Source organism: Chionomys nivalis, chromosome 10, assembly GCF_950005125.1.
Source record: "Chionomys nivalis chromosome 10, mChiNiv1.1, whole genome shotgun sequence".
Lineage (NCBI taxonomy): Eukaryota > Metazoa > Chordata > Mammalia > Rodentia > Cricetidae > Chionomys > Chionomys nivalis.
This window is the reverse complement of record NC_080095.1, coordinates 63,105,015-63,125,844: the sequence shown is the minus strand read 5'-3', so window position 1 is coordinate 63,125,844 and position 20,830 is coordinate 63,105,015. Positions and strand designations below refer to the sequence as shown.

At 37.3% G+C, this 20,830-nt stretch overlaps 1 protein-coding gene across 1 annotated transcript in view; it reads left to right on the top strand.

Moving 5' to 3' along the window:
• The window catches only part of Mipol1 (mirror-image polydactyly 1), a 233,773-nt gene that overhangs the window by 193,971 nt on the left and 18,972 nt on the right, over positions 1–20,830 (top strand). The window contains exon 10 of the mRNA XM_057782609.1: positions 7,178–7,408. Coding sequence (XP_057638592.1) covers positions 7,178–7,408 — 231 coding nt within the window. The remainder of the gene's footprint in view (positions 1–7,177; positions 7,409–20,830) is intronic.

Sequence of the window (20,830 nt, the reverse complement as noted above, 5' to 3'; positions counted from 1 at the left end):
TCTTTTCTTGGCCAGGGCTTGTGCTAAGAATTTTTACCCTTAAAGATCCTTTGAACTCAAGAGTTTTCTCATGTTTTGTTAATATTCAGAGAGAAAGGTATTTTCCCAGGGTTCCGCAGTAGAAGGTAAGACTGAAATGTAACCTTTATCTTCTGTGCTGCACAAGCCAGCCTCTCTCGTCTGTGGCACATTCCGCATTCTGAAGTCATAGACTGCATAGCTGTTATCAGGAGCTGTTCTGTACTATTCAGCAGCATCTCTGGCCTTTTCCCACTAAATGACTCTTCCATGGCTATGCTTTTACAATTAAAAATGTCTTTGAACACTGAAAAATTACTTCAAGGGATAAAAAAAAAAATTACTCCAAGTCAAGAAGTACTTACTGCACCGAGGAGGTGGTTCAGTGGGTAAAGTACTAGCTGTGCATGCTCAAGGGCCTGAGTTGAGTTCTCAGCGCCCTGCAGAGCCACTTGCCGTAGCACACCGGTGCTCCTCAGCAGCCTGAGAAATAGAGCCATAAAGACCAGCTGACCTCTCTTACACATTGGTGGAAAGTGACAACAGTCATTTGAAGTTGTCCTCTGACTGCCACACTCATACCAAGGCATCCGTACAAATGAACACATATCCGTGCCATACATACATACTATGCATGCACTCACACAAAGATTTAAGTAAAAGAACTACTCATCTATATTACCTTAGCTCTAAATTATAAACCCAGACTATCCAATAAACAGTGTATATAGATCACGCTCTTTATTAAGCATCGCTACAAGATAAATGAAGCCTAAGCTGAAGAGTTAAGTGCTTGTAGGGCAGCGAGTGAAATGTCCTCCTTAGGACTTGAATAATGCACCATAAGGAAAGTAGCATCAAATGTGGTGTAAATGAAAAAAAAATGTAAATCAAGTACCTCAGCCTAACCCGTGTGTGGCATTACAGTCGACAGTTTGACAAGCAGTTGAGGAGAACTTATACTACATGAAAACGCATGCTGTTTTGTGTTCAGCGGCCTGATAGTATTAAATGCGTTAAGCTAAAACAGTACAGAGTCGCGGTCCAGGAAAATCACAGGACTTTGGACGGAGTCAACCAGGAAATATCTGAAAAGGGAAAAAGCACTGCAGAAAGGAAGTCAGGCCAGGCCTGTTAAGATTCAGTGGCAGAGAACCTTGGCGGATCTGGCCAAGGTATGCTGCAAAGATCACGCCACACAGCAGAGCTCACTCAACAGGTTTATTGGGAGAAGGAGGGTAGGCAGAGGCTGCCTCGGAGCAAGGGTGGAAGGGGAAATAGGGCGCGAAGAGACAGCTCTAGCTTTTTACAAGAGCAGTGCATGCACATAGTGAGAATACGCGACTTGTGCTAACAGTAGCAATGTGTTTTATTTTGGTGACTGATGGCCATGTAGCCCTGCTGCTGCTAGGTTGCTGAAGGTGGGCTATGGAGTGGGGTTTTCCCCCGAGTGTAGTAGCACATGACTATAATCCCAGGCCTGAGAGGACCGCAAGTTCAAAGACAACCTCGAGTGTATAGCAAATTCTAGGCCAGCCTAAAGCACAGCAAGATTCTCTGGGGAAAAAAAAATACATACCACTTATTGGAGAAGTGCCCACTGAGGGACTTTTCTATCGTGATCCTCCACTGTGTTTAATGTAGTAGTTGGGAGATAATTCAAAGTCTTGTGAATTAAAATGTCATAATGTGAAATAGTACTGTGTTACTCTTCTCATTGCTATGACAGGACACCCGAGAGAAGCCATGCAGGAGGAAATGAGTGTATTTTGGCTGCCCACATTCAAGAAGATCTACTTAAATTAAATTTTCCTGGAAATACCTTTTCAGACACGCCCAGAAATTTGTCTTCTATATAATTCTAAATCTTGATAATTCGACAGTTGAGATTAACTATTAAAGTTACTTAGTAATTTTTAAACTTTCTTTTTATTTATTCTTTGTGTCTTTCACATCATGCATCTTGGTCCCATTCATTTCCTATCCCCGTGTATCCGCCCTCTGCCCTTGCACCCCTCCCAGAATAAAATTTAAGAGAAAAATTAAAATTAAAAAAAGGGCACAGGTCTCGTCATGGATGCAGTGGTGTGACACAGAGAGTCACACTACACCCTTCTGTCCAGACATCTTTCCTTGCAAGTGTTCACTGTTCAAGTCCTCTGGCTTCTGCTACACTATTGGTGCTGGGCCCTCACTAGGACTCCTCTTGGAGATCCTGTTGCTGCCCTGTGTTGTGGAAAGCCTGCAGTTTGGGGGATCCCTGCTCCCTTCATATACTCCTGCAGATCACAGTGGGTGTTGGGGTGAACCAACACATAACCCTGGTTCTAGACTTGGGTCCTCGCAGGGCTGGTCACTCTGCCAACTCTCTTGCCCTCACCACCAGGATTAGTTCTGCATTGCTCTGGTGAGTTCGCCCTTTGCAGCAATGAGCAAGAGGGGACAGTTTTCCTGCTTCCATATCCTCAGGGTTGAATCTCCACACTTACACCTTCAGGACCAGCTCTGCTGTGTTGCTCGGGCAGGGAGTAGGGGCCACTCTGGAGTGCAGCAGCAGATGGGGAGCAAGGACAGCTCTCTGGCTCTTATGACCCCAGGGAAAGCTCTCCTACCTGCCTCAGGCTTTGGTGGACAAGAATGGAGGGACAACATGCCTCTCCTGTCTTTGCCACCACATGACAGTAATGGGGACAATTCTTCCATGCTTACAATATCGGGGCTGATTCATGAACAGCCCCACCAACAGGATTGGATCTGTTGGGCTGCCCAGGTGAGGTGCAGGGCCTGTTCTCCTGAGTGTTGCAGCTGGTAGTGGGCAGGGGCTGCTCCCCCTCAGGACCAGCTCTCTCACTTAGTAATGTTTGAAAATCTCATTTTCTATACTTAAGAACATTGAATCGCTAGGCGGTGGTGGCACACCTCTTTAATCCCAGCACTCAGGAGGCAGAGGCAGGTAGATCTCTGTGAGTTAGAGGCCAACCTGGTCTACAAGAGCTAGTTCCAGGACAGGCTCCAAAGCTACAGAAAAACACTGTCTTGAAAAACCAAAGAAGAAAGAAGAAGAAGAAGAAGAAGAAGAAGAAGAAGAAGAAGAAGAAGAAGAAGAAGAAGAAGAAGAAGAAGAAGAAGAAGAAGAAGAAGAAGAAGATTGAATCACTAAGGTTCTATAATTTCAAAACTGAAACATAACTTGAAAATTTGTTTATTGTATTTCATTGCCTTTGTAGCAAACAGGAAGAATTAGAATCCTGTGAGACATTGGTTATGTGCCTTGAATATCTGTGAGTGATTCAACAAGTCTTCTGCTTGTCTATCATTTCTTTCCACTGTAACTCATGTAACTTAATTTATTTCCATGCCGTTTAAGGGTCATTAAGTTGTAAAGCTTCTGCTGTGCTGAAAATAGCACCTGAAAATAAATAACTTTTGAAAGAAATTAGACTCAACAGGATTCCCTGAAGAAAGCTAGGTAGTGGGGTTGTAATGTCCCTGTTGGGTAGAGCACTGTGAGACAAAGGGGCACTACAGATGTTTATAAACACCCAGATGCTGAAAACATATTCCCTTTACTTTACTTATTATTCTTCCTATTTTAGGTTCATATAGGAAAATTTTCTTTGAAGTATAAACATTTAATTTTTTAAGTTCTTAATAAATATGTACTTCTCATAAAATAAAGTAGAACTTAAAATTAACATTTACCTAAAATTGACCATACAATTAATAACAGAATATAAGTATATTGTCAATGGGAAGTAAATTACAAAATAAGAGAAAAAATACATTACAGTAAGTTATAAAAAATACAAGAATAGGATTATGAGACACACTAGTGGAGAAAACATCAAAATTTAAATTTTAGTTTCCCCCTATGGCCTATGACCTCTGTGTCTGCCATGGGCTTTTGAATGAGTTTACAATACCAATGCCAGGTGTAGATTCCCTCTTGTGGAGTGGGTCTTTAATCTAAATAGATAGCGGTTGGTTACCCTCAGATATCCCTGCCACTATTGCACAAATGGGCACCTCCTGCCTGCAAGTTGGTATTGTAGTTCTTAGGGATCACAGCTAAGTAGGTAAATTGATGCTTCCCTTTCTTCTTCCCCAGCTGACCTCATAGCCCCTTCCTGCACTGTAACAGCTGGCTGGCAGAGAAGGGCTTCAAGCTTAATTCTACCTTTATTTTTCTATTTCATACAACTAGGGTAGGTGGTATATTCAGCTATTGGGTCTTACCGTCTTGTCATAGTGGACAACCAAAAAACATGGCAAGAGTTTGTTTTGCTAGGTGGCCTCCCCTGACCAAGTCCTCATAAGGAAATGAAACGTACCTGGCGCTGAGTTCTTTGTTTAATAACCCACAGCTTTTGGAGGAGCTCTTATAAGCCATTCCCCAACATTTTGTTTGTTTGTTTTTATATATGTATTTTAGGTTGATTATAAGATAGTAGCTTCCATATAGCTTTTTTTTTCTTAATATCGCCTTTTTTCTTTACTTATTCCCTAGTGTTTCCTATCCTGCCAGTTTCTTAAATTCTCCATTCCCAGGATTGCACCTCTCTACTTTCATATCACCTTTGTTTTAGTAACCCTTCTCCCTTAAAATATCCCTCTCCCCACAGCTTCTTTCTAGACTTCTGAGCTCTACAGGAACTCCACGCTGAAGACACAACATCAGGGATTCGAATGCAGGGGCACCAACAGCATGTGATTTCTGTGCCTGGGTCCGCTCACGTGGTGTAACTTTAACAGCTTCCTCTGTTTTCCGGCCAATTCCATCTATTGTGTACATGTTCCACCTTTTTTATTATCCACTCACCAGTTGATGAACACCTAGACTGATCCATTTCCTGTTAATATGAATACAGTAGCCATAAATATGGATGAGCTAGTATTTCAATAGTAGGATATAAATGTCTTTGGATATATTACCAGAAGAGGAATAAATGTGTGGTAGTTCTGTTTTTAGCTTTTTGAGGAATTTCATAGATTTTTATATTGGCTACACAAGTTTGTCCTATAGTAACAGTGAATTTAATTCTGTTTTTTAGCTTAACTGACATAGAATCAAGCCTCCTTCTAAACTGTGTGTGTGTGTGTGTGTGTGTGTGTTTAGGCACATAGATAACTACAATCTTAGTCAGAGAAACCTCATTCCAGTGAACTGTGGAGATTACAGACTTAGGGCACACAAGTAAAAGAAGAAGCGACAGTTGAATGTTCAGCCCTAAACAAGGCATTTAATATCATCCCCTCCTAGGTTCTGGGGATATTGCAGAAGAGGAGGTAGAAAGAATGTAAAGGCCAGAGAATAAGGGGAAGGGTTCCAAAAACAACACTGTATTGCCACATGCCAAATTCTAAACACAGCCATTATAATAACAACCACTCAACAACTGCAGATGACTTCACTGGATCTGCACTAGAATGGGTGATGGCCACTCATTTCTGAACTGCCAGCCTCACAGAGAGGGATAGCCTTTGCCTTTGGTTGTGTGCCCACTCGTGACCCCACCACGTGGCTGTGATTAAACTAAGAGGGTTAGGAAACACAACCAAATTCAAAGCCTTGCATCTGGGACAGAGACAGGAAGGGGAAAATGAGGTTCATACAAGTAGCAGGAAGATAAGACACGGCTTGCAAGAGAGTCATCAGAACACTTTCCATGCTTGTATGAAATTGTCAAAGAACTAACAATTCAAAACCATTAAGTTTGGAGAGTCTTGATATTTTGCCAGGGGAAGCAATATCTAGACTGAAACCTCCCTGCTGAGTAGGAGTTTCATGGAGGGAAAGCAGTTCAGAGCACATGAGATGCCTTTGCATGATATTAGTGATATCATTTTTAAAAGAGCACTGTAGCTACTGCTTCTCCTTAACAACATTGGTGGAATGTGGGTATTTGTCAGGCAATTTGAGTGGGTGACCTTTTTGAGCTAGGATGTAAAGTCACATACCCATCTACGCATCACTCTAATTTTACACGGGATAACCAACTGACCAGCGTTTAGCAACAGTCTCTACTGTTAGGGATTAACTCAAATCCTGAAATGATTCTTTTTGATATGCGAACTATCTTTGTTTCTACGTGATACCTATCCCACAGTGAGGCGACTATAAAGGCTTATCTGTAACTTGAAAAGAAGAAATTTATAATCACTTTCATCTGAACAATTTTAGATGAAGCGTCAGATCCGGGCTAGGCCAGTACTGAGGTTCTCCATCTAGCGTTTTGCAGCTTTACGAATTATATTGCTTTCATTCATATTATCAACTTGTATCATATAGCTCAATGGTTGTACTTCCTACACTTCAGTCGACATTTCCTTTGTATGCATATACCAGAATGATTTTATTTAATAAAAAAAGAACATCTCCTATGTGGATTTTAAATTTCCCTTATTAAATATTTATATTTTCAAAATGTCTTTATTTAATTGAGTGAGGTGCTTGGTGCCATTTCAAAATAACCTCAGGTGGTGGGTGTAATGACATATCAAGGATCTGACCTTTAGCATTTTAGGATTCTATTTGTCTGCATTTTCTTCTGCATTCATTTAGTCTTAATTTATATGCTCTTCCTCCATATCGCTTAATGAGTAGATGTATTTATTATAAGAATCATTAACCATAAAAATATATATCTGAATGCATACCATCTGACTGCTGATTTTACCTCATTCATATTTCCACTGCGCGTCTGTATAAGGCTGACGGATATTTGCACAAACCTCATTCATTCTCATTAAGGGCTTCGATAGGCCCTGGGTCTCCTAAACTGGTGTCCATTCTCTTCTCACGTCTTTGCAGTCAGCTTATTATATTTTTATTTACCTAGAGATACTTTATTTTCTAGTTCTGTGCTATTCCTTTAAAAAGAAAATTGAATGTAATATTTACACTGACATAATTAAATTAACATTTTACAGCATCTTTCTGTGTGCTCTGATATCACAGATAACCAGTTGTCTGCATAGCTCTTGGCAAGTAACAGAGTTACAGAACAATGATCAATTATAATAATATGTTATAAAAAACCTATTTAGGTATTTTTATATTGGTTTTTAGAAGTGGGGATTCCAAATGAATATTTTTTATTAAAGAAATTATTGAACAGTCAGCCTAGATATTTATAATTGTAATTTTATGTTTTCTCAGTTTACACAAATCATTATCTCAAGAAGAGAACCTGAAGGATCAGTTTAACCATGCCCTTAGTATTTATGAAGAAGCCTTGAAAAACAGAGAGAGCGTTGTTTCCATCACTCAACAGCAGAATGAAGAACTGGCCACCCAACTTGAGCAGGCTCTGACTCAGCAAGCAAGCATGGAATTACAGCTTCAGTGTGCTCTCGAGGTCTCCCAAGCAGCCAATGAAAAAGTTCAGAAGTAAGTAAATAAAAGCATGAAACATTTTAAAAAAATCAAAGCAAAACAACTTTCCTTTGGAAACCAAACAATATCTAGTTTTTGTTTGTAATACTAATGCTTTTAAGAAAAAGTGAACAAAATGAACTTTTTAGTTTACATATCACATCATTTTTGATATCAAAAAAATTGTTTTCTTGAGACTTACTATTACTATAATATTGGGAAAAATTGTTTATAATAAGTGGCCTTGACCAATTAAGGAGACCATGGTGCTTCAACCATTGCACACCCCACATTGAGAGGCAATGGTATTCGCAGACAGACATGTTGCCACGGGCTGTACTCACTGAGCCTCTCTGTCATGTTCCTGGAGTTGAGATCTTCTGGGACTTTGGTCGCTGAGGCCTCTCACTGCACTGAACCCAGTACAGAGAAATTAGTTTTCCTGTGTTGTTCTTTAAAAGTATTCAGTGCAGCCTTCAGAGTGCATAATTATATTTGTTTATTTTGATGGTTCTTTGCATTTTTATTAAAATTTAACCAAAGCTGCATAATCAACTGGTCCTTATGACGGTGCATAGAATGCTAACACTTCCCCAAGCAAAGACGTCCGTTATTAATTTATGGAACTTGAATCTTGTAGCAGCAGCACTTTCTGAGGAAGCTTTATGGACTAGGGCTTGTCAACCCATCCTTTTGTATAGTGGACAGCATCACATCCTCACTCACAAATTTAGTCATCTCTCGTTGCCGGCACAGCTTTTTCCCTTCATCTTGTTTGTTTCTTTATTTTCAATATTAAATCATATGCACAAGTAACAAGGCTTGTTACTTCCTTTAACTTCCTAGTTGAAATAAGTGGTCTCAACGATTTCCCCAGCATCTCTGAAACTATATTTAAATTGATAATCCAAACTCAAGTGAATCTGGGCAAAGCCATTCTGGAATGGTTTAGGGTTCCACACTTTAATCTTTGCTGACAGTGTGTCTTGAACCTTTTGATTAAGTCCTGTGCATTTTCTGTTTAACAATTAGATTCAAATTCAATAAGTCATTATATATCTAGTTATTTTCAAGTACATTTATAAGCTAATAATGTTGTGATATATAGATGGTTAATATATATTTTATTGTAAATCACAATCAGTAACTTGGACATTAGGATATGATTTACTTCTGTCTGTACAGTCTACAGAGAATTATAAATTTAAATTTTTTTAATGTGTAAGCACTTCTTTGCTATATGACTAAAATTCCCTAAAACAATGGTTTCTTGAGATCAGTTAGGTTTCAAAAAATGTTGGAAATGTCAATTAAAAAAAAAATCTCACCAGCTAACATATTTTTTTTTAAAAAAAGATTTTTTTTTTGAATACCAGAAAGTGGTAAGATCATCATTGTTAGCTCATGTTATTAAACTGGGTAGTTGTAACTACTGGACAAAATTATGTCATTTTTATTTTATACATTAACCACAAACACGCAAAACCTTTATAATGGAATTGAGGATCATTTTAACATGATTTAACACTACAACATGACATTTATAAGAGCTAAACATTAAAATTACTTCTCAAACCTTTTATTCTGATTTCCAACAAGACCTATTTGAAGTATTATGAGGATTTCTTTTACATATTCTGCTTATTTTCATAGCTACAAATTAGGCAGTTTGTATCTTCATCATGGTTGCTTGGACATCGGTCTGTGCATTCTAGGGGGGGTTAGGAAGGTTATCCCCTGAAAAGACCACAAATAGAACTAATTTTTCACTGAGGCAAATTCTTTGAAAATATGTAAATACATTTTACAGTATAAAATTTGAACAAAAAAAGGTCTTTTTTTCTGTTCACAACCAAATTTCTTGAGTATATGATCAATAACCATCGTTCATTTTTCAATACCTATATGTGCTTCTGGTGTTCATTACATTCTTGGCAACTGGCTAAAACTGTTCTCTTTAAGATTAAAAGTAATTTTCTAATTCCAAAGCCCACGGCACATATTTACCATATTCTTATTATAAACTGATGCACAATCATGATAAAAATAAAGATGTACACTCATGATTAGCAATAGAAAATAGCAATTTCAACACTTACACTTTGGATTTAAAATGTGTAAGTATGTACTTGGAGTTTATTGTGAAGCGTCACGCTGATATTCACAGTGACATGCCTTCTTCAGCAGTGTTGTAGGAACTAGATGGAATGAGACGTGCAGAGCTGTTAAGCATTCCTGTTCTGTATTCCCTTCTCATGTTGTCCCCTCTCTACTGCACTGCCTATCCATTCCTCAGAACGGTTCTGCCTTTTCAAGACTAGATGCCTTTGCAAATGTTGATCTCTCTACGTGGAGCCCTTTGCCTTCCCTGCCAGCCTCAAGAATATTGTGCATCGTATGAGAGTCAGTGTAGCGCTGAGCGTAGGAAAAAGTGGGCTCAGTGTTAAATCAGGTAGTTCTGAATTTCGATCCCTGATCCCTACTAATTGCTTAAGAGATTTACTTACTCCATAAGGAAAAGTTTCTAGATCAGGTTAAAAATAATACTGGTTTCATATAATGCCTTCTTATGAAGAAAAATTGTATAATTTATTATACAATTATAATATAAAGGCCTAGTGCAGTGCCAGAATATTATAAAATGTTGTATTATTAATAACAGCATATCCATTAATATAAGACCAATTCTACCACATCTTCTCCACAAAGTTGTCTTTATTTCCTAGAAATAAAAATGTATTCTCTGTTTTTCCATAGTATTTAGGGTTCTTTTTAATGTATTAGGAAATCTTCTGGTCTACAATATGCCCAAGTATAGTTATTGAACTCTATATTTATATGCTTTTGTTTCTTTCCTACTGGACTATATATTGCTTGGTCGTATAAGTTCTTAGGGCATATAAGTCCTAAAATTCTACATGATACTTCTTACCTATTGAATGTCAAATGAATGTTAGGAAAACTTGTGTTTAAAACTTTGAGCTAGAAAAAAAAAAAAACATTCTGAGTGAGGTAACACAGACCTAGAAAGATGACCATGGTATGTACTCACTCGTAAGTGGACACTAGATATAAAGCAAAGGATAACGAGCCTATAGTCCATGACCTTAGAGAAGCTAAGTAACAAGATTAACCTTAAGAATAACATATATAGATCCACCTGGGAAGGGGAAATAGACAAGATCGCCTGACAAAATTGTGAGCATGGGGTGGGGGAGAAGGGAGGGTGGAACCAGAGGAGGAGGGGAGAAGGGGAGGGGAGAAGGAGAACTTGAGGGAACAGGATAGTACAGATGGAGGGACAGAGATGAGAGCAAGAAAAAAGATATTTTGATTGAGGGAGCTATTATGGGGTTAGCAAGAAACTTGGCAATAGAGAAATTCCCTGGAATCCACAAGGCTCACCCCAGCTAAGACATTAAGCAATAGAGGAGAGGGTACCCAAACTGGGCTTTCCCTGAAGTCAGGTTGATGAATATCTTAAATGTCACCATAGAACCTTCATCCAGAAACTGATGGAAACAGATGCAGAGACCCCAGCAGAGCACTGGGCCGAGCTCCCAAAGTCCAGTTAAAGAGCGGGAGAAGTGAGAATATGAGCAAAGAGGTCAAGACCATGATGGGGACATGCACTGAAACAGTCTACCTGAGCTAATGGGAGCTCACTAACTTCAAGCGGATAGGGAAGGAACCAGCATAGGACCAGACTAGACCCTCTAAATGTGGGGGACAGTTGTATGGCTGGGGCAGACTGCAGGGTCACTGGCAGTGGCACCAGGATTTATCCCTACTGCTTGTACTGGCTTTTTGGGAACCCATTCTCTTTGGGTGTATACCTTGCTCAGCCTAGATATAATAAGGAGGTTTTTGGTCCTTTCTCAAAGCAGTGTGCCTTACCCTCTCTGAGGAGTGGATGAGGTGAGGGAGGGAAGATAGAGGGAGTGGGAGGAGAGAAGGGAGTGGGAACTGGGATTGGTATGGAAAATGAAAGAACATAGTTTTCTTTTTAAAAAAATTAAATAAAAAATTCTGCCATCACAATGAAGTGCTCGAAAACACAAATAAGACAATGTTATTCATTCTTCAGCCGAGGGACCTTTAGGTTGTTTCCAGGTTCTGGCTAAGGAAAGTGTGGTACATTTACACAATGGAGTACTACACAGCAGAGAAAAATAACAACATCTTGAAATTTGCAGGCAAATGGATAGAGCTTGAAAATATCATATTGAGTGAGGTAACCCAAACCCAGAAAGACAATTATCAAATGTACCTATTCATAATTGGTTTTTAAACATAAAGCAAAGAAAACCAGCCTACAAATCATAACCCCAGAGAACCTAGACAACAATGAGGACCCTAAGAGAAACATACATGGATTTGATCTACATAGGAAGTAGTAAAAGAACAAGATCTCCAGAGTAAATTGGGGGCATGGGGAACTTGGGAGAGAGTTGAAGGGGAGGGGAGAGGCAGGAAGGGGAGCAGAGAAAAATGTAGAGCTCAATAAAATCAATAAAAATAATGTTACTTTGACAAAAAGATATTATTATTTCCCTATTAATCTCTCAAGTATCCTTCACTCCCTACAAGGTAAAGCACAAACAACTTAACATGACATATGAAGCCGAAGGTAGGCCTTCCCTCGTTGTTCTAATACTCTTCCTGTGACAGGTGTTTTTAAGATTTCTCTTTCATGCTGGAGAGATGGCTCAGTGGTTAAGAACATTTTGTCTTGCAGAAGGACCGTAGTTCATTTGCCAGCATGCTCACAAGAGCTTTCAACTACCTGTAACTCTGTCCCAAGAGACCCAGAACACTCTTCTGACCTCTGCAGCAGCAGGTACATGCATGGTGCATAGACACATGCAGGCAAAATGCTCAACACACATAAGATAAATGAATCTTAAAAGAGGGTTTTTTCTATTTAATCATTATATTCATGATTCTTTTATAGTTTATTTGTTTTAATTGAGCTATACATTTTTGGTCTCTTTCCTTCCTTCCTCACCCTCCCTCCTGCCCCCCATGCTCCCAAATTAGTCAGGATATCTTGTCTTTTTTTCCTTCCTAGGCCGATCCACATATTTCTCTCTTACGGTTTTCTTTGTTGTCTAGATTCTCTGAGGTTGTGGACTGTAACCTGATTATCCTTTACTTTATGTCTAAAAGCCACTTATGAGTGAGTGCATATTGTATGTCTTTCTGGGTCTGGGCTACCTCAAATAGGCTGTTTTTTCTAGTTCCTGCAAATTTCAGGGTGTCATTGTTTTTTACCACTGAGTAGTAATTCATTATAAAAATGAACACATTTTCCTTATTCATTCTTTAGTTGGGGGCATATAGGTTGTTTCCAGGTTCTGGTTATGAATAATGCTGCTATGAACATGGTTGAGCAAATGTCCTTGTGGTATGATTGAGCATCCTTTGAATATATACCCAAAAGTGGTATTGCTGGGTCTTGTGGTAGATTGATTTCCAATTTTCTGAGAAATTGCCATACTGATTTCCAAAGTGGCTGTACAAGTTTGCACTCCCACCAGCAATGGGGGAGTGTTCCTCTTACTTCACGTCCTATCCAGCATAAATTGTCATCGTGTATAAGATGGAATCTCAGAGTTGTTTTGATTTGCATTTCACTGATGGCTAAGGATATTGAGCATTTTTTTTTTAGTGTCTTTTTGGCAATTTGAGATTTCTCTGTTGAGAGTTCTCTGTTTAAGTCTATACCCCATTTTTTATTGGATTATTTGTTCTTTTGATGTCTAGATTTTTGAGTTTTTTGTGGATTTTGGAGATTAGCCCTCTGTCCAATGTGGGGTTGATGAAGATCCTTTCCCATTCTGTAGACTGTTATTTTGTCTTGTTGATTGTGTCCTTTGATTTACAGAAGCTTCTCAATCTCAGGATGTCCCATTTATTAATTGTTGCTCTCAGTGTCTGTGCTACTGGAGTTGTATTTAGGAAGTGGTCTCCTGTGCCTATGTGCTAAAGGCTGCTTCCCACTTTTTCTTCTATGAGATTCAGTGTGGTTGGTTTTATGTTGAGGTCTTTGATCCATTAGTCCTTGAAGCTCTATCTAGAACAATAAGACAAAAAAAAAGATCAAGAGGATACAAATTGGAAAAGAAGAAGTCAAACTTTATATATTAACTGATGTTATTATAGTATACATAATTGACCTTAAAAATACCACCAGGGAGTCCTACAACTGATAAACGCCTTCAGTAATATGTCAGGATACAAGATTAAACCAAAAAATTCAGTAGCCCTTCAATATACAGATGATAAACAGGCTGAGAAAGAAATCAGAGAAACATCACCCCTTACAATAGCTACAAATAATATTAAAATATCTTGGGGTAAGTGTAAATGGAGACTGCTTGTTTGTTTTCGAACTGCCCAGACCTGAATAATAATACAGAAACTACATTAATTACAACACTGTGTGGCCAATAGCTTAGACTTCTTATTAACTAACTCTTACATCTTAAATTAACCCATTTCTATTAATATATGTATTATCACGAGACTGTGGCCTACTGGAAAGGTTCCACTGGCATCTTTCTTCTTTGACAGCTATCTGGCATATCTTTGACTCCCCCTACTCTCCCTATACATCTCTTTTCGAATTTCACACTTTGCTAAGTCATTGGCCAAAACAGCTTTATTCGTTATCCAATAAAAAGCAACACATATACAGAAGGGCATACCACATCAGGTAACTCTAACCAAACAGGTGAAAGACCTGTATGACAAGAACGTTAAATCTTTGAAGAAGACAGAAGACTAAGAAAATGAAAAGATCTCACATGCTCTTGGATAGGTAGGATTAACATAGTAAAATGGCAATCTTACTAAAGTCAACCTATAGATTCAATGCAATATCCATCAAAATATCAACAAAATTCATCACAGGTCACAGACCTCAAAAGAACGGTACTCTCAACTTCATATGGAAAAGAAAAAAAAAAAACCCAAAACCTAGGATACCCAAAACAATCCTCTAAAATAAAGGAACTTATGGAGGCATAACAATTCCTGACTTCAAACTCTATTATAGAGCTACAGTAATGAAAACAGCTTGGTATTGACATAAAAAACGGGCAGGTTTACCAATGGAATCGAATTGAAGGGTCAGAGATCATCCCACACAACTACAAACACCTGATTTTTGACAAAGAATCTAAAATTATAAAATGGAAAAAAGAAAGCATCTTCAACAAATGGTGCTGGCATAACTGGATATTGACATGTAGAAGAATGCAAATAGATCCATGGCTATTGCCATGCACAAAGCTCAAGTCCAAATATTCACCATTCTTAATCTGTGCATGTATTAGCAACCTTTAGTCATTCAGTGTTATAGTAATTTTGAATGTTTGTTGCACTCTACTCTCCCTGAAATTTCCCAAGACACAGACACCATTTTCGTATCCCATCTCCAAACTCTTGCCCAGATGCTCCTGTAAGATAGGCATTCCACAGTGCTCACCAACAGGAAGGCCTAACAGTTAACTAGAAAAAACAATGAAACAAAGTCGATTGAGCTCAGGAGCATGTGGAGCAGTTTCATGTGTACTCTGATTGATTTAGACCCTAGATTAGAATCTTCTCCCAGCCCGGTGCATTTCTAGAAAAGGGAGGCCTTTGTTGTTGATCCTCCACAACTCCCCAAGGAACTGGGACTTGATTACCAGATTATAATTCCTGTGCTAACCAGCCATTTCTATCAAGTTTAATTACATTTAAGACCTAACACCATCATTGATAGTGAAGTAAGGTCATCTAATATTGTTAAGTTTAAAATTTTAATTTTATATTTTATTTTTTTTTCAGCTATAAAATGTTTGATATTTTCTGAAATTTTTAAAGTTTAAAAATTTCTGGAAAGAAAAGTTGTATAAAATTACCATATTTAATATGACTTAGAAATACTTATAAAAATTAATGAATGCTAAACCTCTTTGTTCAAAAATAGTTCTTGACCCAGTTGTCATAAGATTTAAAATTTCAAAGGCAAGTAGATGGTTCAGTGCTTAAGAGCATTTTGCTGCTCATCCAGAGGACCAGAGTTCAGACCCAGCACCCATGTTAGGCAGCTCACAGCCACCTGTGACTCTAGCAACATGAGATCTGACACTCTCTTCTAAACTTCACACACAGAGACATACACACATACACATACATAAATACAAATTTATTTTAAATATAAAATTTCAGTAATGAGAGGCCATTTCTTTGGGTGAAGCCTGCTATGTTCCTTTGAAATTTTGCTGAATATATGTACTTCTATTTTTAAATGTGTCCCAGATTTGATGAATACCACATAATGATTTAGCCTTTAGATTGTTTCTGATAAGTAGGTGGTGCAGAGAGGAGGTTTGTAGAGGTATAGGGAACTAAACAGCAGGTGAAGAACACAGGAACTTTGTGATGAAAAGATCTTTTAATAGTTTTCCTAAGGACGATGTCTAATCTCTGTTTACTAAAGAGAAAATAGACATACCATTCTAAAAGATTCCTTTACGCTCGCGAGGATTTGAGATGCAGTGATGCTGTGTACAACACTTTATTTTCTGACTGTAGACATATGCTTCTTGTAGCCCAAAGCAAAATTGCCAAAGGTATTAATAAAATAAAATTTGTCCTATTTAGCCTACCTAAACTGTATGCACTTAAGCGTGATGACAATCATGATAAGGTGAAACAGCCTCTCAGAGTTCTGAATTTTTACATTTAAATAATTTTTGTCATAGATCGTCTGTCCTGTAAGCCAGATTTACAGCACTGCAATTCAGATTCCCTCGTGGGCTGTAACTGTTTGACGAATAAGTCAGGCAAATGGATGTTAGATGTTTTTAAACACTTAAACGTATTTTCTAGAAAGTTAGCTTTTCAGAACTTTCTGTTCGTTCTTTTCTTCAAAAAAAAAGAATCCGTTGCTTAAAATTTACATAATTTCTTCTCATTTAAAATTTTATAGGGTTATCAAAGTATCAAAGATTAGAATAAAATATTTCATTTGATAGATTTTTAAAGTTGTCTTTGAAAACACCATACAGCCTTTCTTGAGTGATATTGACAGGAAAAAGAAAAGAAACCATGCAAAGCTAACAAAGTCTTTCCTGCCCCTTAGCCAAATACTGATTTCTATGAAGAAGTTGATGTTACAAAGGAATTGTGAATTCTCAGCCTGGTTTCCCTGCTGATGAGTAAGAGCTGTGTGCAGTTCTCTTCAAAGTGTCAGGGGAGTCACCATAGTGTCACACAAGAGTTCTTAGCATTGAGCAAACATGCTTTCCACAAACTCGGTGGCCTAATCTGTTTGCAGGTTGAATTATAAAGCGGGATAGATGGCTCTGGTGCTGGGAAGGGGAGCCGAGCATTTCCACAGTTTCTTGATTTAAAACGAAAACCAGAAAAGGCCTACTATTTTCATCAGAAGACTTCACTACACGTTTCTGTTTTGCTACTTGCTCAAGAATCTGATTTGACCGTAGGGAGAAATAGTTACATAAAAATATTCTTAAGTAACTTAATGTGAAAAGTCTCTGAGAACATTTTTTTTTTTAATTCCATGGTCTCTTCAACACAGTGTTTCCTTGTCAAATTTACCTGTGATATTTTTCATATAAATTCTTGGTGGACTATTTTAATTCCATGGCAGCATTATGAATGCTCACGAATTGAATCAAAGGCTGAATTTTACAAATTCTCAACTCATCATACGGTGTAAATTAGTATTTAAAATAATGTTTAAAGTTGCCTTTGAGGCATCAGCACAAAAAATAGCCTAGAAGATGTTGGCTTTAAAGTAGCTCATCAAATGTGTTTAGTGTGTTCACTGTTTGACATTTAGAACTTTTCTGGAAAGAACACACGGCAGTGATCGTCTTTCCAAATGCTCACCCAGATCAGCACCTTCTATATCTGTACCCCATTAGATTCGTCTTTCTGTCATTCACATGTGGAAAATGAACTCAGATGAGTCCTAAGACACTGCGAGATGCTGAAGAGCATCCAGATACACTGTCTCTTGTCTCAGACACATGATGCAGTCTTGTACATTGTGAGAGTCTGTGTTTGTGAAGTTTAAGCCTGTTCTTAAATTACCTGAGTACATATTCAACTTACCAAACCTATCAATCTTGTTCTCTGTAAAGCAAGTATATGTTTTATTAAAATTACCAATTCCAGTATATATTTATCTACTCGAGTGCCTTCCTCACTCCAATACTCAATGTAAGTTTCTTTAGATCTACTTTCATTGTGTGCAGAAATATACACAGTTCTCTACAGATGTTTAATTGAATTCATTTATTTTGTAAACTGACAAGTCCGTCCACAGCTTAGTCTTTGGGGAAATCCCTGACTTTACCATGAAGAAGAAACATAATTTTAATTCTCTGGCTCTGTCATTTATACTATGCTAGGATTAATGGGGGCTTACTAGGATTGGCTCCTAACCCAGAATTAGAGTCCAGTGGAAAAGAAAGCAAGAAAGGAGCTCAAAGAATCCAAGACCCTGTACTGTCTCGCCTAAGACAGACCCTAATAGGTAGCCCTCAGAAGGAGTGGAAACAGAAAGGAAAGCAGGAGCTAAAAAGCTAAATTGCGGCGCTGCTTCTGACATTTGATCTGCTTCCTCATTTCAGAAGCTGTGTTCTAGTGGTATGCAGAAATGTCTATTATAATTGAGCTAATATTCATTTCTGCAAGCTAAAATAGATAGACATGTTTTAGGAAAGCACAATAGAAAGGAATAAAAGAAAAAAGATCAAAAGTCTGAAAGATGAGACATCTACAATGCACTCCTTCCTTCCTTCCTTCCTTCCTTTCTTTTCATTAATCCTAGTACCACAATAATTTAAAAAGTCAGAGATAAGACTTGCACCTAGGGCAGTTACAAAATCTACTTAAATAATCACGTACATTTTGACTAGAAATTGATAGGCGGAAAACTAGAACAGGAGTTTTTATGTGACTTTTGCTTTAACGCATACATGTGAATGTAAGTTCTACCTAGCATCATTTTCTTTAATTCTGCTCTTATATGCAGTCAGGACCTTCCTACTGTTTAACTTTAAATGGGATGCACTACTTCTGCATGGTTCTATAAAATTACAAATCTTACTTGAGCATGGTTTAGTAACTGATAGAAATAAAATGTATAAAGTGTTTTAAGTTTTCTAGAAAAAGATTGCTTGATGAAGTTAATCACTGGTAAAGGGAATGAAGCTGTTTAGAAATTTGACCTTAATTTTACATCATTCCTGTTTGAATGGTGCTGTATTATATTTAATATGCTTGATATAATGGATCATTATACTTATATTTCCTATAACTCTCAGAACTTCCACTTCCTTTGCTTTAAGCACATAATTTATATATACTGTATATTAGTAGAATAGAGAATGCATGAAACTTTACATAAGTCAGCGTGTACTCTTTGATAAAGCCACATTGAAACTCTGATACCTAAACAATCATTTAAAATTTCCACATGAACTCAGTTGAACCCACAGGTAAGTTTCACTTTCATTCCAATTCCAACATTCAGTAGTTGACCACTGCTTCCTTTTGGGACAGAAATAGTCCCAATAAATCATAGAAAGAAAAAAGGCTTTGCTTGCTTCAGTGTAACTTAGATGGTGAAGTCATGGGCACATTATATACCCAAACTTCAATCTTGATGCTTTACATTCAAAAAGAAAAGAACTCTAACAGTACTATATAGAATGCCAGCTGAATTTTATTTTTTCCTTTCTTACATTATTCTACATTTTTGACCACCAAGGCATCTCTCCAACCCCAATTATTATATATTAAACTCAACAGAGGCAGATTTCCCATCTATTCTGAACTTAAGTAAAGTATAATGAATAATTTTTTATATTGCTTTATCAAATATTTCTGTATAACAGCTGACTGGAAATAAAATTTTAAGATTCAAAGAACTGCACAGAACTTAATAATATTTCATAACTTAATAATTTAATTTTTTGGTAGTTATACAAACTAGTAACATTTTATAGAACATTGTGATGTTTTACTTTCTCATTTGAAGTTTTCTGAAAGTGTGCATAAGCATATGTGATTTCTCTTTACATTATCTTTATAAGATATATGAGAATAATATAACATTTAATTTTTCAGCACACTTCCTTAAGTTAATCTTCTTTCTAAACTGAGTTATATGTTTTCACATTCACCTTCCAAGTTCTCTATTCCTGACTCTCAGAGACCTAATCTTTCCCAGAGTGATGGGAGAGGCGCAGTTCAAGAACAAGAATGAATCTGAATAATCACACCACAGTGTGAGGTGACCCTAAGACAGAGAACTGACCAGATACACATATGGGTTTTAGGGAGACTTTCTGGTGCTCTTTTTTTTTAACACAGCTGTGAGAAGAATGTGGCTAAGACCCAATAGTCATTCTTGAGTAGAACTGGCAAGGGAAACCATGAGGAGAAGAGAATTTAACACATGGGCGTAAGAGAGTACGGTTTCATTGATGCGATCTGAGGGGAATGCCTAATGACTGCAGGAATCAAACTTGGCAATGAAAACACAAAGCTCTTTTCACTGATTCAAAGGCAGCCTCTAAAGCTGCAGATGGTTATCTCCAACCGTGGCTATTCAGCGTGCGGTTTTATAAAATGGCACTTTGGTGAATACTAATAGATCAAAACAAAGATCTAATAACGTAAAGATGCGGTGTTAAGTTTTAGATGAGTATACAGGTCAGTGTCTTAAAAAAGAGTACCTATTACATGTGGGTCGAATGTTTTTATTTTTCAAGTTCAAAAATAAATGTCATCTTTAACATATGGATTTGTGTAGTGTTGAGTAGTTTGCATTATGAAAATGAGACGAAATTGAGACTTATATTTATGCACATTGATCTCATGACTTCCACTTATGGATTCCGTTTACAATGCTGACTAAAGTCATCTGTTAATATTTTTAGGAAACACTTGGTAGATGGATATGTTGCCATTTGACAGGGATGAAGCAGTACTGTTAAAACAGTAGGTTAAACGGTTTTATACACGAATAGAACTTTGTCTTACATTTTCAGGTAATATAAAAGAGACGTCGTTTAGTACAGAAGAGGCCTTAAAACACTGACCCAGTCTTGAAATTGTATTTTTGCTTGTTTTCACTTGATATTATAAAACCTTAGAAATTGAGCATTTTTATATACGAGAATTTATCATATTTAAAAAACGTGTTACTTGCATTATATAATAGAGTCTCACTTTAAATTAAAATATGACCTATTTTTGTCAGGCATAGCTTTCTTACTAGATTTGATAGTTTATCATGTTCTTAAACTAAACCCAAACAATGAAGATATATCTAAAATAAGCTGAAGATAAAAAATATTTTTCTTATTTCTTCTATTTGTGAATTAGTTATAACTGTCTATATCA